Source organism: Ranitomeya imitator, chromosome 3, assembly GCF_032444005.1.
Source record: "Ranitomeya imitator isolate aRanImi1 chromosome 3, aRanImi1.pri, whole genome shotgun sequence".
Taxonomy (NCBI): Eukaryota; Metazoa; Chordata; class Amphibia; order Anura; family Dendrobatidae; genus Ranitomeya; species Ranitomeya imitator.
In genome coordinates, this window is record NC_091284.1 from 389,955,861 (window position 1) to 389,979,206 (window position 23,346).

A 23,346-nucleotide genomic window follows, 5' to 3' on the forward strand; every position below is an offset into this window, starting at 1 on the left:
CGTTCATAGGGATGTCTGGATGATTTAAGGCGCACCCTAGCCTACAGGCGGAATAACCCGGAGATGACCCTAATCCTCATAAAGCATTCAGAGGGATAGCCTCCTGTCTATAGTACAGGTATATAAAATGTTTAGGCATATAGACCCTCCCAGAGGTGATTTGCACCTGGAAACAAAATGCACAGCTGCTTTTGTTCTAACGTTTTTTCCATCTTAACTCAGACATCTAAATACTCATGTAATGAATCCATTCATGTTATGTTGGGCCATCATTCCAAAAATCATCCACAGCAGCTGGACTTTTAAGCACAGAGCACAATGGAAGGCAGAATGTTTTCCTTACATTAGAGCAATAATGTTCTGACCACCATAGTATTATTTGGCCTAGCTTCCAATGTTAATATATCCTTTTACTAACTCAGCTATGCGCATGAAGATCTTTGCAGAGAAGAGCATGGAAGTATCTAAGAGGTCAGATAGATAGACCGCATCGATTTAAAGGTGTGTTCCCATCTCTAAGATCCTATCTCAATATGTGGTAGGTATAATAATAATAATATTAGCAAACACCTCCTCCAATTAGAAATGTAGTATATTTTTTTCTGATTCGCTATGTCTCTTTCCTCATGCGCAGGCATTGCATGACCTTAGGTATTTCAAGGGTGACCGTGGCCGTGCCCCACCCAAGCTCCACCCCAGCTTTGCCCATTTTTTTGTTGCTGACTCAAACTGGTGCGAAAACGTCATAAGACACTACATTTTTGTGCAACTTCTCGTTGCGCAAAAAATGGCAACCTTTCATAGCTTTTACAACAGTTTTCTGATGTAAAAGCTTTGATGAATCGGCCCCTAAAGGTTACATTTGTCTTTGGTTTAATGATATGATGAAGTGATTCTTATAAATAGAAAAATGACTGAGATTGATCACCAGCATGGTCATATGTGCTCTAAGGCCGGGATCACACATGCGAAAAACACGTCCGTGTCTCGCATGTGAAATCCAAGCTCTGGTGCCGGCACTGTGGAGCAGAGCGTGCGGCCGCATAGCAACACATGGAGCTGCATGCTCTGCTCTGGAGTGCCGGCGCCAGAGCTTGGATTTCACATGCGAGACACGGACGTGTTTCTCGCATGTGTGATCCCGACCTTACAGACAGAGTACACCGCAAATATGGGCAGAACATATGCCGTAAGCTTTAGGCAGTATACCATAAAAGACTGGTGTGCCCAGATTTATCAGTTGTCCAATCCATTACATGTAGAAAAGAATGTTCCAACACTTAAAAATGTTTTTAGTCTAAAATTGTCTTGAAGTATTAAAAGTAAAAGTCACTTAGGGACTAGAAGGAAAGTCCTATTGAATCCTATTCAATTCACTCGCATGCAGTGAGTGTCGGGTGAGTGTTAGCTGGACACTTACATTAGGTTCTGGAAGCCGGAATGCACATGATGCACACTGTATCAATAGAAGAACAATCGTCAAAAATAATCACAGAAATAAATTCTACTGTAAGTATTAGCTCACGTTCTAACTTTACCTATTTGCTTACAAATTGTAACTGCAAATAGAAAAGATGCAACAAAGCTATTCTGCTGACTGCAAGAAATGCCCCTTTTCACATCCTAAGTGCCATGGACTAAATGGTTCAATAATAATAATAATAATTTATAATTACTTTTTGTACTCTGCAAATAGTCTATTCAATCATAAGGTGAAAGGTGCTGCTTTTAGTAAAAATATTTTCATGTCACGTTGTGTATGCTGCAATTTTCTGTTGTGTTCAAATGGTAAAGGTCTACCAAGGGTGATCTGTATTGTACTATACATTCATAGTAGAAGTAGAGCTTACTATGGGAAAACTAAACATTGCACTGTGTGTATAATTACCAGGCAAGTGAATATTTTAACCAAATAATTTTTATGCAGATTTTAAAAATCTGCGCTGTGCAAACTTAAATGTTTATTGGATGAAGCAGATGCCGTGATGTGTATTTATATAATGAGGAAGGGTGAAGCCTAAGGATATTAAAGCCCTTTATCAAGGTGTGCAGAATTATTAGGCAGCTGGTTTTCTCGGGAAAAATGGGCCAAAAAAAGATTTAACTGACTCTGAAAAGCAACAAATTGTCATAAGCCATAGAATGTAAGTCTGCAAGGACAGGGTCCTCTCCCCTCTGTACCAGTCTGTCACTGTAAACCTGTTTACTATAAACGATATCTATAACCCTGTATGTGTTAGGAGTCGAGTTTCCTCTGCTGCACAGGGGGAATATCGATCTGTGTCTGCTGCGGTCCCCCATTCTGCATCGGCCGCAGTGCAGCCTGCTCAGCGGAGACGTCGCTCCCAGCGTCTCACTGAGACTGATACTGTGCAAAGGGTTACTACTGCCTCTCCAGGCTCTGCTATTGTACCCTGCACTGATGTGCGGCGAGCAGGCTTTTCTGGGACTAAGTCCTGCTTTGCACACACTGAGCATGCCCAGGGCAAGATCTCTCAGTGGAGATCTAGGGTCACATGCTCAGGTACTGCAGCAACTTCCATTAGTCCTTCTTTGAAGGCCCTGTACGTGCTGCAGCTATTTAAGGCTCGCATGGCCGCCCGGCCATGCGCTAGTATCTTCCTAAGTTATGTGCTTTGCGCCAGTGTGGTCATGCGTTTGTATGTGTTCAGGGACCCGGCTGAAATAAGCCCCTAGAATGCTGGCACCTCCGGCGAGGAGTTTTGTGTGCATGCATGACCACTGACTGCTCTCATTTGGGTAGTTAGCTTGTGCCTCTGTGGAAGTCTAACAGGGCACAGAGCTTTGCTTTCTCGGCTGCTCTGTGAAGCTAACAGAGCTGGTTCATACTGCCATATAGTGCCGCCATTTACTTAGCAGCAGGTTCCTTCCTGCACGGTGGATCCCGGGTTGCGAACGCACCAATCCCATCTAATAAATATATTCGGTGCGTTCTGCCAACCCTAACAGTATACTAGCACCAGGATCTGGCTAAGGAATGGCGGCTGAACAGCGATTGCAGGGGTACATCCAGCTGCTGGAGGGCCGGTTGGCGTCTCTGAGCGTGCAACCTCGGCGGTGGATGTTAGCGCAATAGCTGTTCAGGCTGCTAGCGTGGCTGCAGCAGCTTTACCCACTGCCACCTCTGTTCCGACCCTATCTCACCTCCCTTTGCCTGAGAGATACTCAGGGGACAGTAAGTCCTGTAGGGGTTTCGTGAGCCAGTGTGGTATACACCTTGAGCTCCTGGATGCACGTTTTCCCACTGAGCGGGCAAAGGTGGGATTCATAATCTCTCTCTTGTCGGACAGAGCGTTGGAGTGGGCTACGCCGCTGTGGGAGCGCAACGATCATGTGGTGCGGAGTGTTCCTCGGTTTCTGGACACTCTGAAACAGGTCTTTTTAGGACCTCAAGTCACCCATGAGACAACGCTCCAACTGCTGGCTTTGACTCAGGGTTCAACCATGGTCAGCCATTTTGCTGTTCACTTCCGGACTTTAGCGTCTGAGTTGGAATGGCCAGATAAAACCCTCATTCCCGTATTTTGGAGGGGGCTGGCTGACCATGTGAAGGACGCTTTGGCTACTAGGGAGATTCCCACCACACTGGAGGAGCTCATAGCTGTATCAACTCGCATAGACCTTCGTTTTCACGAGCGAAGGTTGGAGCGAGCCCAGTGTAGGCAGAGGCTTCGGCTGGCTCCCACCTTCGCCAGACCTTTGGAATCTCCAGTCCAGGCGTCCGAGTCACATGAGGCCACAGAGGTGACACGAGCGGGATCCAAGTCCCAGTCCGCTCGTGCACATAAGGTCTGTCATGTTTGCCGGCAGTCAGGACATCTTGCCTCCAAGTGTCCTCAGCGGTCGGGGAAATCTCAGCGTCTAGTGGCAGTTGGAGGAGGTACACTAGACACGGCGATGTTTGCCTTAAATTTGTCCTTCAAGGGGACAATTACCATCGGCCCATCCACTCTTATGGTAGAGCTATGCGTAGACTCTGGGGCGGAGGGTAATTTTATGTCATCCGCTTTCGCCATGCGTCACGCAATACCCCTGGTGATGCTCGCCAAGCCAGTAACCGTTCGAGTGGTAAATGAGTCGACACTACCCTCACAGATTACTCACCAAACCATTCCTATCACGCTTTCTGTGTCTCCATCACATCAGGAGATTATCTCCCTATTAGTCATTCCTGAGGGAATTGATGAGGACCTGTTGGGGATACCATGGCTACGCTATCATTCTCCTCATATAGAGTGGTCCTCAGGGAGAATTTTGGGATGGAGTAAATCCTGCGAGGGTAGATATAAGAGGGAGTGCGTTCAGGTTGCTACAACACAGATACCTGCAGATCTTTCCTCTCTCCCCAAGCACTATTGGCCCTATGCAGACGTGCTCTCCAAAAGGGCTGCAGAGACCCTTCCGCCTCACCGCCCCTATGACTGTCCTATTTACCTCTTGCCTGGTGCTGAGCCTCCCCGGGGTCGAGTCTATCCATTATCTCTCCTGGAGATGGAGGCAATGTCTCAGTACATCCAAGAGAATCTCGCAAGAGGATTCATTAGGAAGTCAGTGTCTCCTGCAGGGGCTGGGTTCTTCTTTGTACAGAAGAAGACTGGAGACTTACGTCTGTGCATAGACTACAGGGGTCTTAACGCCATCACCGTTAAGAACAAGTACCCATTACCCCTGATATCTGAGCTTTTTGATAGGCTACGGGGAGCAAGGGTATTTACAAAATTAGATCTGCGGGGTGCTTACAACCTGATTCGCATCCGTGAGGGGGATGAATGGAAGACGGCTTTTAACACCAGGGATGGGCACTATGAATATCTGGTGATGCCCCTCGGGCTCTGTAATGCCCCAGCCGTTTTCCAAGACTTTGTGAACGACATCTTCCGGGAAATGCTCACCACCTCGGTCGTAGTCTATCTGGATGATATTCTCATCTACTCTCCAGATATTGACTCCCATCGGAGAGATGTTCGCAAAGTTTTTGACCTCTTACGGGCAAACTCCCTCTACGCCAAGTTGGAGAAGTGTGTGTTTGAGCAGGAGTCCTTGCCTTTCCTTGGTTATATCATCTCTGCCCAGGGTTTGGCTATGGATCCTGCCAAGCTATAGGCTGTGATGGACTGGCAGGAACCCCATTCTCTTAAAGCGGTGCAGCGCTTTATGGGGTTCATTAACTACTATCGTCAGTTCATCCCACACTTCTCAACTTTGGTAGCTCCCTTGGTTGCCCTCACCAAGAAGGGAGCAAATCCCAAGTTGTGGTCAGAGGAGGTCTCCAAGGCCTTTCTCTCGATTAAGTCACACTTCGCTAGCGCTCCCATCCTACATCGCCCCGATGTAGATAAGCCATTTGTCATGGAGGTGGATGCCTCATCCATTGGTGCTGGAGTAGTCCTTTTCCAAAAGGATGCTCAAGGTCGGAAGCATCCTTGCTTCTTCTTCTCCAAGACCTTCACACCAGCAGAGAGGAATTATTCCATCGGGGACAGGGAGTTGTTAGCCATGAAGTTGGCTTTTTCAGAGTGGAGACACCTCTTGGAGGGAGCTCGCTTTCCCTTCCAAGTGTTCACTGACCACAAGAACTTGGTATATATACAGACGGCCCAGCGGCTGAATTCTCGCCAGGCAAGATGGTCCCTGTTCTTCTCCCAGCTCCATTTTACTCTCCATTTTCTCTCTGGGGAGAAGAACATTCGTGCCGACGGTCTCTCCGGCTCCGTAGTGTCATCTGAGGAGGAGGAGGAGCCTCGGCTTATTGTCCCTTCTGAGAGCCTGAGAACTGTGGCTTCGGTTTCGCTAGAGTCCGTGCTCCCGGGCAAGACTTTCATACCAGCGAATTTGCAACCGGAGGTTCTCTCTTGGGCTCACTCATCCAGAGTGGGTGGACATTTTGGGACCAAGAGGACATCTGAGCTTTCAGCGAGGACATACTGGTGGCCGCATATGGCCCGTGACGTCGGGGACTATATTCGGGCGTGTGTCTCCTGCGCCCAGAATTGGTCTCCTCAAAAACGGCCTGCTGGTTTACTTTACCCCATGCCGGTGGCAGACAGGCCCTGGGAGATGGTTGGGATGGACTTCGTGGTGGGCTTACCCAAGTCTCGTAGCTGCACCATTATCTGGGTAGTTACCAATCATTTTTTCTAAGATGGTGCATTTGGTGCCACTTCCACGGTTACCTTCTGCACGGACCTTGGCGGCGTTGTTCATAAAACATATTTTCCGCTTACATGGAATGCCTGATAAAATTGTCAGCGACTGGGGTAACCAGTTTGCGTCTCGGTTTTGGAGAGAGCTCTGCCGTTTACTCAGCATAGAGCTGAATCTCTCCTCTGCAAATCATCCCGAGATGAATGGGTTGGTAGAGAGAACCAACCAGACTCTGGTGACATACTTGTGACATTTTGTCTCTGCTAGGCAGGATGACTGGGCATCTTTGCTACCTTGGGCGGAATTTGCATTGAACAACGCTGTAGCCGATTCCACTGGTCAGACTGTTTTTCTCCTTAATTACGGCCAGCATCCACGTGTCCCTGTGCCCATGCCATGTCATCCACCGATTCTAGGGTGGCAGACTGGGCGTTGGAGGCACGTGACATCTGGGACCGCACACAGGATGCCATCCGGGCCTCCAAGGAGAAAATGAGGGTTTCGGCTGATACACACCGGTGCCCCGCTCCGAACTTTTCTCCTGGCGACTTAGTGTGGCTCTCCGCCCGTAACATCAGGCTGTGAGTTGAGTCCACTAAGTTTGCGCCTCGCTACATTGGCCCGTTCAAGGTTCTGGAACAGGTCAACTCTGTGGTCTACCGTTTGGCTATTCCTCCACGCCTTGGTATCACCGATACTTTTCACGTTTCCCTCTTAAAGCCCGTTCATTTGTCCCGGTTTTCTGAGTCATCTGCTGGGACATCGGGTTCATCCATGGATGAGTTTGAGGTGAATGCTATCGTGGGGTGCAAGGTGGTACGTGGCAAGAAATTTTATCTGGTGGACTGGAAGGGCCACAGTCCAGAGGATAGAACCTGGGAGCCTGTGGAGCACATTCGGGCTCCGCTGCTCATTGCAGCTTTTGAGCGTAGCGAGGCTCAAGGAGGGGGGCCCTAGGAGGGGGGGGTAATGTTAGGAGTCGAGTTTCCTCTGCTGCACAGGGGGAATATCGATCCGTGTCTGCTGCGGTCTCCCATTCTGCATCGGCCGCAGTGCAGCCTGCTCAGCGGAGACGTCGCTCCCAGCATCTCACTTAGACTGATACTGTGCAAAGGGTTACTACTGCCTCTCCAGGCTCTGCTATTGTACCCTGCACTGATGTGCGGCGAGCAGGCTTTTCTGGGACTAAGTCCTGCTTTGCACACACTGAGCATGCCCAGGGCAAGATCTCTCAGTGTTGATCTAGGGTCACATGCTCAGGTACTGCAGCAACTTCCATTGGTCCTTCTTTGAAGGCCCTGTACGTGCTGCAACTATTTAAGGCTCGCATGGCCGCCTGGCCATGCGCTAGTATCTTCCTAAGTTATGTGCTTTGCGCCAATGTGGTCATGCGTTTGTATGTGTTCAGGGACCCGGCTGAAATAAGCCCCTAGAATGCTGGCACCTCAGGCGAGGAGATTGTGTTTGTGTGTATTCAGGTACTCAGCTGAAATAAGCCCCTAGAATGCTGGCACCTCCGGCGAGGAGTTTTGTGTGCATGCATGACCACTGACTGCTCTCATTTGGGTAGTTAGCTTGTGCCTCTGTGAAAGTCTAACAGGGCACAGAGCTTTGCTTTCTCTGCTGCTCTGTGAAGCTAACAGAGCTGGTTCATACCACCATATAGTGCCGCCAATATACTTAGCAGCAGGTTCCTTCCTGCATGGTGGATCCCGGGTTGCGAACGAACCAATCCCAGATAATAAATATGTTCGGTGCGTTCCGCCAACCCTAACAGTATGTAACCCCTTTCTCATGTACAGCACCATGGAATTAATGGTGCTATATAAATAAATAATAATAATAAAAAATAATAATAATAAGCGTTACAGAGGATGTAGCACTCTTGAAATTGCTAAGATATGGGGACATGATCACAGAACTATCAAAAGTTTTGTAGCGAATAGACAACAGGGTTGGAAAAAACATGTTTAGAAAAAAAAGACAACTCCCAAAGATTTGAGAAGAATCAAATGTAAAGCCATCAGGAACCCATTAACCTCCAGTGCTGTCATATTTCAGAACTGCATCCCTCCTGGACTGCCCAGAAGTAGAAGGTGTCCAGTGTTCAGAGTCACCGTGAGGCAGGATGAAACCTGACCACCACTGAACGAGACACAAAAGTCAAAATGTCAAGATTAGGCCAAGAAATATCTGTAGGCAGATTTTTCAATAGTTTTAGGCATTAATAAGAAACTGACAGACTCCATGGACGGAAGGCTTGAGACTGTTATTGAATAGAAGGGAGGATATCTTGGTTACTTATATTTTTTTTACATTTCAGAAATGTATTTTTGTATATTTTGAGTTGTTTTGTTATTATTGTCGCTTAACATTAAAATAATCAACTGAAATTAGAAAATTTACACTTTCCATTTAGTTTCACTAATAGTTGCCTAATAATTCTGGTGCACACACAATGTTCTCTTAAGAAAAACAAAATCTCACTTTCACTTTTTAAATATTCAGGTTCATCCACCTTTTGGATTGGCTGACAGCACTGCAGTTTTATTTTTTATGATTAATTTTATTATTAACCAAATTGCCTAATGATTGTGCACACAGTGTATTAATGGCTCTATCAATACAATTGGATCCTCTATATTAAAAAACGAGCAACATTAACCCCTTCATGACCATGGGATTTTTCATTTTTCCGTGTTCGTTTTTCACTCCCCTCCTTCCCAGAGCCATAACTTTTTTTTTTTCCGTAAATTTGGCCATGTGAGGGCTTATTTTTTGCGGGACGAGTTGTACTTTTGAACGACATCATTGGTTTTAGCATGTCGTGTACTAGAAAACGGGAAAAAAATTCCAAGTGCGGTGAAATTGCAAAAAAAGTGCAGTCCCACACTTGTTTTTTGTTTGGCTTTTTTGCTAGGTTCACTAAATGCTAAAACTGACTTGACATTATGATTCTCCAGGTCAGTACGAGTTCATAGACACCTAACATGACTAGGTTATTTTTTATCTAAGTGGTGAAAAAAAATTCCAAACTTTGCTAAAAAAAAAAAAAAAAATTGCGCCATTTTCCGATACTCGTAGCGTCTCCATTTTTCGTGATCTGGGGTCAGTTGAGGGCTTATTTTTTGCGTGCCGAGATGACATTTTTAATGATAGCATTTTGGTGCAGATACGTTCTTTTGATCGCCCATTATTGCATTTTAATGCAATGTCGTGGCGACCTAAAAAACGTAATTCTGGTGTTTCGAATTTTTTTCCCGCTACGCTGTTTAGCGATCAGGTTAATGCTTTTTTTTAATTGATAGATCGAGCGATTCTGAGCGCGACGTTACCAAATATGTGTAGATTTGATATATTATTTTTATTGATTTATTTTGATTGGGGCGAAAGGGGGGTGATTTAAACTTTATATTTTTTTTTTATTTTTTTAACATTTTTTTCAACTTTTTTTTTTTTACTTTTGCCATGCTTCAATAGCCTCCATGGGAGGCTAGAAGCAGGCACAACGCGATCGCCTCTGCTACACAGCCACCGGCGATCAGTAACCATAGAGGTCTCAAGGACCTCTATGGTTACAATGGAGATGCATCGCCGACCCCCGATCATGTGATGGGGGTCGGCGATGACGTCATTTCCGGCCGCCCGGCCGGAAGCGGTAGTTAAATGCCGCTGTCTGCGTTTGACAGTGGCATTTAACTAGTTAATAGGTGCGGGCAGATCGCGATTCTGCCCGCGCCTATTACGGGCACATGTCAGCTGTTCAAAACAGCTGACATGTCCCGGCTTTGGTGTGGTCTCACCGCGGAGCCCTGCATCAAAGCAGGGGATCTGACCTTGGACGTACTATCCCGTCCAAGGTCAGATAGGGGTTAAATGACCAGCAATGGTCACAGTCCCACCATTGTGTTGTGCCTTCTTTTATGTATACGGTACTTTAATTTGCAGAGTTGCACTATTTGTGTCATTGCAGTGCAAATTTCAGCTCAAGAAGACTAGAAGCATTAACAAGTCTCACAGATGTATTCTAATTTCAGCACAGACAATTTGTTTTAACCCTTTTCCTGACAGGTCGATTTTATATTTTTGCTCTTTTGTTTTATTCTCCCCTTCTTCTTAGAGCCATACCGTTTTTATTTTTTCATAGCTGTATGAGGGCCTGATTTTTTTTGCAGGACAAGTTGTAATTGTGAACTATATCACTCATTTTACCATTCAATCTGTTGGAAAATTCCAAGTGCTGTGAAATTGCAGAAATGAAAAAAACATTCTGCAATTGTTTTGTGAGTTTTGTTGTTGTGGCATTCATTGTGCCTGTAAAAACTACATAGCACCATGATTCTCCAGGTCAGAACACTTACGGCGATACTAAAATTTATTTCTTTTATTTTTATTTAAATGGTTAAAAAATAGAAAATATCTAAAAAAAAAAAATTGTTTGTGCCACCATTTTCTGAAACCTGGAGAGTGACGAAGCAACTTGTGAAACGCGCGTTGGAGTGTGGGGTTGAGGCACAGGACGCCAGCATGAGCACCGGTAAGGATTACTATATGCACTCTGCACTTTGTACCGTTTAAATATTGGCAAGGACTGCTATATGCACTTTGCACTTTGTATTTTTGGAATGTTTACAAGGGCTTATATATATCTACTTACCAGGATAAACTAATAGTATTCACTATGCCCTGTTGTTTTCCTCATCGTTGCTCATGCATATACTATTTAAATTAGAAGCAAGGGTATGACAATGGTTATATATTAATTTATTTCATTTACTAAGTGCACCTGTATACTGCTTCTAGTATCTGTATCATGTGCCTCCTCCAAATTTCTGTGTTTAGTTTTGTCTAGTGTCTTATAACAATAAAATATTTGGTTTTTATATGATTTGTGTTTCTGAATATTTTCTCAAGTAGTTTTTTTGTTTAGGTTTGTGTATCTACTTGAAACTTATATTATTATTGGGGTAGATTTTTCTCCTTGGTTTTTGGTTAAATTATTGGATAAGACCCTGTTGCGCTCTGTTGTCTCCTAGTTCTTTCTCTTGCAACTTGACTTTCAACTGTCTTTATGTCTTCAGTAGGTCGATACAGTGAATCCTATGGAAGAGCAAGGAGCAATGCCCTGGCATTATCTCATAGACCGCTTTAGGATTATGGCTTACAAGATCCTTGGACACAAGCTGAACAATGGTCTTGGTGTTATAAAAAAAACTATGTTACACTGTCACAGTAGTGCCTGAATTCTGCACGTGGAGGATATGAATGCAAAAGCAAGTAATGTACTCACCTCTGGAGGAAGATCTACATGCATTCCTGAAGAAATCTTCTCTCCCTGCAGATAAAATAAAACATAAAAATGAGTCCAAAGGACCAAGCAAACATGGTTCAGTATATAGTACGTGAAAGTTCTAAGGAAGGAGTAGTAGTCTGCATTGGATTATAGCATTTTGAGCCTGATATGTCTGTATTTTTTGAGTGACTTCACAAAATCAAATATTTTTCATTCTTTTCTTATGCTTCATTTCTGCTTTGGAATGATTTGTGCCCACACACAAGGAACAAAATGTCCATTCTTCTCAATTCTTGGATGCTGACTACTTGCTAAGAAGCAGGAGCCTTTCCTTCCTTTTCTCTGCTTTTATAAAACTCTCCCTCCTCTTTTCAATTCCTATCTCTTCAGCCATATTTTTGGCAGAGACTGATAATGGAAAATGTGATCTGGTGACATAAGAAACATGAATGGGGTTCTTCTACACTATTAGACACAGGTTTCCTGCTCTCATATTATCACAGATATTTATATGGTTTTGTCAAGACACAGCTGTCAGGTGACCCGGGACCAGGGGCTCCTTCCCTGTGCCTAATACTAGGGGGCGCCCTAGCTTGCCCTACTCCCCGGGATACTTCTGAATGGGAAGATGCCAGTGCCTCCACCCTTGCCTTATCTCCTGAGTTAGCCCTCCGTTTGTACCCCCACCCAGGGAAGAGGGGCGCTACTGTGAATCGTAGTACACCAACCCGACAAACAAGGCAACATAAACAAAGGTTAACAGAAAACTTCAGGCATACAAAATATTCACTCACATATAACAGAGGAATGCATCGGGGTGTGAAGGAAGTGGAATAAACCAAAACAGAGAAGGAGAGTTACCCCACAAACAAACCAAGCAACAGTCACTAATAACTCCTTCAACTCGCCTTCTCATGCCAACTCATTTCCCTGCATTAGCCATGCAGCAATAAAGCTAGCTCTGATGAGGATTACTAACAGAGCCCAGATTATAAAGGGAAATGGAGTTGCTAACTGAGCTCAGCTGTGAGCACAGGGATTTCCAACATGGCCGGTTAACCCCAGTTCTGCTAGAAGAAATAAACATATTTAAAATGAAGGAGAAGTGCTTCTTCTCAGTGCTGGAGTAGGAGCAATCAGATGCTGTGGTCTTCTGGCTCCACACTGTTGCGGTAACCCCATGACAGTTTTTTCATATTGAATATAAAATTCTGCAGCCACTCTGTAAGTGCAGATTTCTGAATCTTGACAGTATGCAATATGCCAACTGTCAGGGTTCCCCTATATTGCCAGCTCAAGCATTCGCCATGTGACTTCTGGAAATAGAGGGGAATCATGATAGTGTCAAAATTGTACACTGTCATAATTTGGCAATCTGCAGTCACATAGAGTCTGCAGAAATGTATGTCTAGCCCTGAAAACACCTTTAAAAATTTCTGTTGGTATGCGCCAATTGAATTATTTATGGTTGAAACTTGCTATTAATCATTTTAAATATATAGGGAACATAATTTTCAAATAGAGATATACATCTCATTTAAAGGGAGCCTGTCCAGGCAGCAGGAATCGTGATTGACAAGTCTCTCCCTGTGCACACACAAATTTGAGACCTCTCAATCTTCTGCAGTGGCAGTGACATAAGCCAGCCTGGGGCTGAGCTGGGCTAGTCTATATATTCAAAGTACATTTCTCGAAAACGAAAGATCATTACAGAGAACAATACACCTGGTTGCAACTATGCAGTGAGGCTACAATTCATGATGCATGTGGTTTGGGAAGCATAAATTGCCTGGAAGGTTCCCATTGAAGAGGGTCAGTAACAACTCCTCCTGACATGTCTGTTTTAGCAAATACTTATGTTTCTTATTAAATATCAATTTTGGGGTATCGTTTCTTAGAACTTTTATTTCTTTGGTTTTCCTCACAGAAAGGTATGATACATTGACAACTTTGCGTTACGTTTCTTGTCAATGAAGGTGCTCTGTCCAATCAGCACTAATAGAGTCACTCCCACACCTATTTGTTCATACATACTATGTAGTAATTGCAAATCAGTGGCGCAACTTAATACAATTATTCCACAAATACAGAAATACAATTATATAGTAAAACAATTATGTCAGAGAGCTCACAGGTTCTCTTTAAAGCCCTAAACTATGATGGATATCTTACTATGCAATTACAGCATGGTGTCTAGTAATTGAAATCTTTACTATAATTGTTCTAAAAATGTTTTGCTAATTAAAAAAAATAAATACATCAATGGATCTTAAAAATAAATAGAAATATTAATCAATATACTTGATATAAGCTTATTTTGTCTGAAATTATGTCAGGCAATGTGGGTATCTCTCTATAATGGAGTATACTGATGTCGGAATAAAGTTGTCCTGCACTCTATTTATTACCATCTGAAATATCATGGTGATGCCAAGGAATTCTGCTTTATAAACAAGCAAGATCACTTACAGAAACACACTTGAAACAAATCTGTTAAGTTGTGCATGTCCAAAACATGCAAGAAACCACAAACATCTAAAAAAATCCACATGTACTAATGACCCTCTTGCAAAACTTATTTTTGTAACAATATTTTTTTTCTAAATAAAAAAGTCTAGTAGGAAAAAAATATCTTATGTAGAGCAGTAAACCTTCATCTTAGGTAGCCACCAGTTGAGAGTCTTCACCACTAATGTGGATTGCACACACTCCTGTGCAAACTCTTGAAAAGAACAGGGCAGATGGGATGAGTTGCACGGTCAAATAGTGTACTAAGAAATTATGGCTGTGTAATAAGTGAAATAAGTAACTAATTGTGGAAACTACTCTTAATTGGGAGGTAAGAGAACCTGAAATAGGGGCGCACACAGTTGTAGTAACATTTAATGGTAGATTGCCTAAATCAAGCTCCACATAGATAGACCTCATGCTAAAAAAGTTCTGCCACTGCCTTTCTTCAGCAACCCAAATAAATGATAACTGTTTCGAATTTAACAGCATTGCAAATTACAACAAATGTAGGTACATTTACTGTCCAACCTGCAAAGTACATATAGTGGCAAGTAAAAGTTTTGGCACCTCTGGTCAAAATTACTGTTATTGTGAATAGCTAAGCAAGTTGAAGATGAAATGATTTCTAAAAGGCCTAAAGCTAATGCTGACACATTTATTTTGTATTTTAGGCAAATAAAAAATATATATTGTAATTTTGTTAAATTTTAAAAATTACAAAAAGGAAAATGGGGCGATGCAAATGTTTGGCACCCTTAGAGATTTGTGTGCTCAGATAACTTCTTTGAGTAACGTTTCAGATCTTAATTAACCTGTTGAAGCTATGGTTTGTTCATTATCATCATTAGGAAAGGCCAGGTGATGCAAATTTCCCAGCTTTATGAAAACCCAGCCTCCTCTAACTAGTGGCAAAAAGCAGCAGCCATGGGTTCCACTAAGCAGCTGCCTAGTACTCTGAAAATAAAAAGCTGGAGGCCTATAAAGCAGGAAAAGGCTGTAAAAAAAATATAGCAAAGCATTTTCAAGTTGCCCTTTCCTCACTTCAAGTTGTTATTAAGAAATGGCGGTTAACTGGAACAATGGAGGTCAAGATAAGATCTGGAAAACCAAGCAAAATTTCAATGAGAGTATTGTTAGAGAGGCAAATCAGGGCTCATGCTTGACTGCAGAAGACTTTCATAAAAATTTAGCAGACTCTGGAGTTGTGCAACATTGTTCTACTATTCAGAGATACTTGCACAATTATAGCCTTCATGGTAAGAGTCACGAGAAAAAAACCTCTCCTGTGTCTTCTCGGGAGATCAGATCTCAGTGCCAAGATCTCCATCTGCAGATGTGCCGCCCCTGGTGACCATTTTTCTGGACTCCACCGCAATGTAAATGATGGAAGTGCAGGGGTTTTGAGCTTTCACAAAATGTCAGCGGAGCCCCCACACCACCAAACACCCACAGCATCGCACCTCCGAACACCCCTTCCTTCCAGTCTGAGGTCTGCAGCATCGCCCCATTCCTGCATCCACCAGCAGCGACCCTGGGATCCCGCTTCACCGCAGGCACCACCCCCCGGTAAGCAATAAGATGAACATATTATAAGAAGCACCGCCATTTTATTAAAAAATGTTTTTTCCTATTGTTCTCACCAAAATTTGGGGTGTGTCTGATAAACTGCAAACTGCGGTATATATAATAAAGGGAATCAAACCTGTTTGTGTGTGATCATTGGGAGAGAGGAGAGACTGAGAGAAATTTGCGAGAGAAGTTAACTACAACAGAAAGAGTGGTGGATAGTTGGGAAAATTGTGGAAGGTCATCAGAAAAATAAGATGGTGAAATGTTTTTAAAATGAAAAAAGAAAAATGGCCAAAAGTTGAAACAAAGTCTAAATTATGAGGGCAGCATGAGTATCTTTATACATGCATACAAGGAGAAACCCCATGTCTTCTCTAATTCTGCATCCTGCATTAACTTGCAGATCTGCAGATGCCATACTCAAGCATTTTTGTGTAATTGTGACCACACAACCTCGCCAACTGATCAATTTCCTATATTTTTACATCCTTTCTACCAGTATAAGACCCTACTGCGTTATTGTTTTTTCCAGTTTTTTATTTATTTATTCTTATGACTATTGAGTAACTTTGACCAGGGTCAAAATTTGATGACGAGATGACTTGCTCAGAGCTGCTCAAAAATAGGGTTTGCGAGGTGGTTTTGGTACACAGGTGCAGACATATTATTGGTGCAATCTATGCGGCCGCACCAGGGCTCAAGAAGTAAGGGGGCCCAATTCTTCCCCCAAAACAAGTGCAAATTTGCATTTTCAGTATGTCTTGGGCTGTCAAGGGCCTATATAGTGTTCTTGCACAGGGATCCTTTTCTGTCTGTGTCTGGCAGTGTTGGTACCCATTGTTTACTAGCCACCAAAAATGGTCAGAGGAAGTAAAACTGATGGAGCAGCTGGAGAATCATTGGTGCCTAAGGTCTATTGATGCATGACACGAGCATCTGGTTTGATCCCACAAAAGAGTACAGTAGTGCAAAATGCAGTTAAAAATAAATGCTGGCTAAGATAGAAGGTGTCAGAATACACATAGCTGATATTGTAAAAAAAAAATCAGTGAGCAATCTTTTTTTATTGAAAAATTTAAACTGACCAGGACCCACTTATTCATGAGAGTTATTAAATGCCAGCTTCCAGCTTTATGACGTTTCCTTATATACGTAACATGTGTCATCAGAAAACTTCTTATTTCTTGGTTTTTTTTTCAATCACTAGTAAAATTTTAAAAAATCCTGGCATTTTGCAGTTTACATTCTTGCTAGTAAAGCTCATAATAGGCTGACACTTCCTTTTCTACAGCTAACTATAGCTAACACGTTTCAGTAGTCGTCTCATTATCATCCACACATGGATACAGAGGATTCACCATTTACAATAAGTAAAGAACCCAGCCCCTCATCACTGCACAGTGACCTCTGCACAGGTCATAGAGCACGCCCACCACCCTCTCCCACAGAAGTCAATGAATCACCTTCAGACTATAGGCTCTTATGACAAACGTGGCTGCTTTACAGAATATCTCCGAATGCTATAATTAGGCAAATTCACATAGAGAAAACATTTATTAACTTCTACAATCAGAAAGTAAAATGTCAAATAAAAGAAGATTGTATCACTTTCTGGTTTCAATTAGAAAAAAATAGATGATACATTGCCTTTAAAGTCTATAGTCACACATGTATTCTCTAACCCCATGAACTGTAGGGCTCTAGAATTACTGCATGGTTTTCTATAACTATAATTGCAGCCAAATAAAAAAGTCATTGTCCAAAATCTAATAGCGACAGGAAAGGAGCAAGAATTCTATTCACATGTCAGGCATTTTAGATGAGAACTCTGCATGTGGGTTGAATCTGCAACGTATTATGCAGCTATAAAACATATTAATTATCTCCCTGTACTGAAAAGTGTCACATTATTCTCTATATATAATTGAGATTTAAACAAGGCATCAAATTGAAAGTGTAGACCAAATTTTAGTATTTAAAATATAGAATCTACTTTTCTTCTTTCTAGTCTTACATATGACAGGAATCCACGCGTCTGCTTGATTCCTCCAGCAATTAAAGGGAATCTGTCAGTTGGCTCAACTTTCCTAAAGTTGAATAACACGATACCATGATATCTGCAGTCGGATATCTTTTTCCAGAGATATTCACATTTTTCTTAATATTGTATGTAAATAAGCTGTTAAGATCTGTGGGCTAGTCATAGATCTCTCCGAGAATCTCCAGAGACATGTAATGGCTGACAGTCTGCTCTCCCGATCAACATGTCTTACGCTGGTACTGCCACCATTCATTTAAAATGTAATTTAGCCAGATTCTCATGGACATCTATGTCTATCCCATGGATCTTAAAGGGGTTGTCTGGCCATACGGTACAAGTCTGCAGTCACCCTATGACTTGTGAATCCTCATATTGAGCACACTTCTCTGATGCTGGTGTGGAGACCAGGCGCTCATGTGGCCACATGTACCGTATGTGATTTGCATATGTCTGGCCACATTCCGACTAGACATGTCTAACCTCTCTCAATAAACTTGTATTATGCTAGGCCATGCACATCTAGTTGGCATGTGATCACATGCATGCAAAATCACATAACTGCAGCCATTTCGCCACTGGCAACAGAGAATCCTCACAACCCGCATGTGCAATGTGAGGATTCACAAGTCTTGATTCATTTTGAATGACTGAAAATAATTATACACTATAGCTGGACAGCCTTTAACAGCTCATTTACAGATTAAGAAAAACAAGTATTTTTCTGGAATAAGATTTGGTTTGCAGATATCAAGGCATCGTTTTATTCCTTCTATGATGTAAATGCTCACATAGACTGCTTAGGAGGGTTGATCCTACTGACAGATTCCTTTTAATGGCAATCATACACAAGAGTGAATCAGAGAAAAACAACCTCCTAGCTGGACAGAAGTTCATTCCTTTACACACTGAATTACGTTGCAATAATAAATGAAAACAATTAATACATGTATTGCAATTAAAACATCATTTAAAAAGCCAAAGATATATAATATTAGATACATAAGGGCTGATTTACACTTAGTTTTTTTGTGAATTTGTTTTCTTTTTTTGCTTGTTTGCTGCCCAATTCATCATCTATGTTGAGTCTTTTTATGCTCCTTTTTTAACCATTTTTAGATGGTGCCACATAATTCATCATTTTTAACTGTTTAAAGTGAACCTGTCAGCAGGATTGTGCTCAGTAAACTACAGACAGTGTCAGGTTGGTGCCGTTACACTGATTAAAATGATACCTTGGTTGATGAAATCCTTCTTGTGGTTGTTGTTTAACCCCTTTACCCCCAAGGGTGGTTTGCACGTTAATGACCGGGCCAATTTTTACAATTCTGACCACTGTCCCTTTATGAGGTTATAACTCTGGAATGCTTCAATGGATCCTGGTGATTCTGACATTGTTTTCTCGTGACATATTGTACTTCATGACAATGGTAAAAATTATTTGATAGTACCTGCGTTTATTTGTGAAAAAAACGGAAATTTGGCGAAAATTATGAAAATTTCGCAATTTTCCAACTTTGAATTTTTATGCAATTAAATCACAGAGATATGTCACACAAAATACTTAATAAGTAACATTTCCCACATGTCTACTTTACATCAGCACAATTTTGGAACCAAATTTTTTTTTTGTTAGGGAGTTATAAGGGTTAAAAGTTGACCAGCAATTTCTCATTTCTACAACACCATTTTATTTTAGGGACCACATCTCATTTGAAGTCATTTTGAGGGGTCTATATGATAGAAAATACCCAAGTGTGACACCATTCTAAAAACTACACCCCTCAAGGTGCTCAAAACCATATTCAAGAAGTTTATTAACCCTTCTGGTGCTTCACAGGAATTTTTTGAATGTTTAAATAAAAATGAACATTTAACTTTTTTTCACAAAAAATTTAATTCAGCTCCAATTTGTTTTATTTTACCAAGGGTAACAGGAGAAAATGGACCCCAAACATTGTTGTACAATTTGTTCTGAGTATGCCAATACCCCACATGTGGGGGTAAACCACTGTTTGGGCGCATGGCAGAGCTCGGAAGCGAAGGAGTGCCATTTGACTTTTCAATGCAAAATTGACTGGAATTGAGATGGGACGCCATGTTTCGTTTGGAGAGCCCCTGATGTGGCTAAACATTGAAACCCCCCACAAGTGACACCATTTTGGAAAGTAGACCCCCTAAGGAACTTATCTAGAGGTGTGGTGAGCACTTTGACCCACCAAGTGCTTCACAGAAGTTTATAATGTAGAACCGTAAAAATAAAAAATCATATTTTTTCACAAAAATTATCTTTTTGCCCCCAATTTTTTATTTTCCCAAGGGTAAGAGAAGAAATTGGACCCCAAAAGTTGTTGTACAATTTGTCCTGAGTACGCTGATACCCCATATGTGGGGGTAAACCACTGTTTGGGTGGATGGGAGAGCTCGGAAGGGAAGGAGCGCCGTTTGACTTTTCAAAGCAAAATTGACAGGAATTGAGATGGGACGCCATGTTGCGTTTGAAGAGCCACTGATGTGGCTAAACATTGAAACCCCCCACAAATGACACCATTTTGGAAAGTAGACCCCCTAAGGAACTTATCTAGAGGTGTGGTGAGCACTTTGACCCACCAAGTGCTTCACAGAAGTTTATAATGCAGAGCCGTAAAAATAAAACAAAATTTTTTTCCCACAAAAATTATTTTTTTAGCCCCCAGTTTTGTATTTTCCTGAGGGTAACAGGAGAAATTGGACCCCAAAATTTGTTGCCCAATTTGTCCTGAGTGCGATGATACACCATATGTGGGGGGAACCACTGTTTGGGCACATGGGAGGGCTCAGAAGGGAAGGAGTGCCATTTGAATGCAGACTTAGATGGAATGGTCTGCAGGTGTCACATTGCGTTTGCAGAGCCCCTAATGTACCTAAACAGTAGAAACCCCCCAAGGCATCGTTTTATTCCTTCTATGATGTAAATGCTCACATAGACTGCTTAGGAGGGTTGATCCTACTGACAGATTCCTTTTAATGGCAATCATACACAAGAGTGAATCAGAGAAAAACAACCTCCTAGCTGGACAGAAGTTCATTCCTTTACACACTGAATTACGTTGCAAGAATAAATGAAAACAATTAATACATGTATTGCAATTAAAACATCATTTAAAAAGCCAAAGATATATAATATTAGATACATAAGGGCTGATTTACACTTAGTTTTTTTGTGAATTTGTTTTCTTTTTTTGCTTGTTTGCTGCCCAATTCATCATCTATGTTGAGTCTTTTTATGCTCCTTTTTTAACCATTTTTAGATGGTGCCACATAATTCATCATTTTTAACTGTTTAAAGTGAACCTGTCAGCAGGATTGTGCTCAGTAAACTACAGACAGTGTCAGGTTGGTGCCGTTACACTGATTAAAATGATACCTTGGTTGATGAAATCCTTCTTGTGGTTGTTGTTTAACCCCTTTACCCCCAAGGGTGGTTTGCACGTTAATGACCGGGCCAATTTTTACAATTCTGACCACTGTCCCTTTATGAGGTTATAACTCTGGAATGCTTCAATGGATCCTGGTGATTCTGACATTGTTTTCTCGTGACATATTGTACTTCATGACAATGGTAAAAATTATTTGATAGTACCTGCGTTTATTTGTGAAAAAAACGGAAATTTGGCGAAAATTATGAAAATTTCTCAATTTTCCAACTTTGAATTTTTATGCAATTAAATCACAGAGATATGTCACACAAAATACTTAATAAGTAACATTTCCCACATGTCTACTTTACATCAGCACAATTTTGGAACCAAATTTTTTTTTTTGTTAGGGAGTTATAAGGGTTAAAAGTTGACCAGCAATTTCTCATTTCTACAACACCATTTTATTTTAGGGACCACATCTCATTTGAAGTCATTTTGAGGGGTCTATATGATAGAAAATACCCAAGTGTGACACCATTCTAAAAACTACACCCCTCAAGGTGCTCAAAACCATATTCAAGAAGTTTATTAACCCTTCTGGTGCTTCACAGGAATTTTTTGAATGTTTAAATAAAAATGAACATTTAACTTTTTTTCACAAAAAATTTAATTCAGCTCCAATTTGTTTTATTTTACCAAGGGTAACAGGAGAAAATGGACCCCAAACATTGTTGTACAATTTGTTCTGAGTATGCCAATACCCCACATGTGGGGGTAAACCACTGTTTGGGCGCATGGCAGAGCTCGGAAGCGAAGGAGTGCCATTTGACTTTTCAATGCAAAATTGACTGGAATTGAGATGGGACGCCATGTTTCGTTTGGAGAGCCCCTGATGTGGCTAAACATTGAAACCCCCCACAAGTGACACCATTTTGGAAAGTAGACCCCCTAAGGAACTTATCTAGAGGTGTGGTGAGCACTTTGACCCACCAAGTGCTTCACAGAAGTTTATAATGTAGAACCGTAAAAATAAAAAATCATATTTTTTCACAAAAATTATCTTTTTGCCCCCAATTTTTTATTTTCCCAAGGGTAAGAGAAGAAATTGGACCCCAAAAGTTGTTGTACAATTTGTCCTGAGTACGCTGATACCCCATATGTGGGGGTAAACCACTGTTTGGGTGGATGGGAGAGCTCGGAAGGGAAGGAGCGCCGTTTGACTTTTCAAAGCAAAATTGACAGGAATTGAGATGGGACGCCATGTTGCGTTTGAAGAGCCACTGATGTGGCTAAACATTGAAACCCCCCACAAATGACACCATTTTGGAAAGTAGACCCCCTAAGGAACTTATCTAGAGGTGTGGTGAGCACTTTGACCCACCAAGTGCTTCACAGAAGTTTATAATGCAGAGCCGTAAAAATAAAACAAAATTTTTTTCCCACAAAAATTATTTTTTTAGCCCCCAGTTTTGTATTTTCCTGAGGGTAACAGGAGAAATTGGACCCCAAAATTTGTTGCCCAATTTGTCCTGAGTGCGATGATACACCATATGTGGGGGGAACCACTGTTTGGGCACATGGGAGGGCTCAGAAGGGAAGGAGTGCCATTTGAATGCAGACTTAGATGGAATGGTCTGCAGGTGTCACATTGCGTTTGCAGAGCCCCTAATGTACCTAAACAGTAGAAACCCCCCAAGGCATCGTTTTATTCCTTCTATGATGTAAATGCTCACATAGACTGCTTAGGAGGGTTGATCCTACTGACAGATTCCTTTTAATGGCAATCATACACAAGAGTGAATCAGAGAAAAACAACCTCCTAGCTGGACAGAAGTTCATTCCTTTACACACTGAATTACGTTGCAAGAATAAATGAAAACAATTAATACATGTATTGCAATTAAAACATCATTTAAAAAGCCAAAGATATATAATATTAGATACATAAGGGCTGATTTACACTTAGTTTTTTTGTGAATTTGTTTTCTTTTTTTGCTTGTTTGCTGCCCAATTCATCATCTATGTTGAGTCTTTTTATGCTCCTTTTTTAACCATTTTTAGATGGTGCCACATAATTCATCATTTTTAACTGTTTAAAGTGAACCTGTCAGCAGGATTGTGCTCAGTAAACTACAGACAGTGTCAGGTTGGTGCCGTTACACTGATTAAAATGATACCTTGGTTGATGAAATCCTTCTTGTGGTTGTTGTTTAACCCCTTTACTCCCAAGGGTGGTTTGCACGTTAATGACCGGGCCAATTTTTACAATTCTGACCACTGTCCCTTTATGAGGTTATAACTCTGGAATGCTTCAATGGATCCTGGTGATTCTGACATTGTTTTCTCGTGACATATTGTACTTCATGACA

At 41.8% G+C, this 23,346-nt stretch overlaps 1 protein-coding gene across 8 annotated transcripts in view; it reads right to left on the reverse strand.

Moving 5' to 3' along the window:
- Positions 1 to 23,346, reverse strand: part of COL16A1 (collagen type XVI alpha 1 chain) — a 327,454-nt gene that overhangs the window by 154,663 nt on the left and 149,445 nt on the right. For all 8 annotated transcript variants that reach the window (XM_069757001.1, XM_069756995.1, XM_069756999.1 and 5 more), the window contains 2 exons: positions 11,456 to 11,500; positions 1,421 to 1,456 (listed from right to left, as the gene is read on the reverse strand). In XM_069757001.1, the coding sequence (XP_069613102.1) occupies positions 1,421 to 1,456; positions 11,456 to 11,500 (81 nt within the window). The remainder of the gene's footprint in view (positions 1 to 1,420; positions 1,457 to 11,455; positions 11,501 to 23,346) is intronic.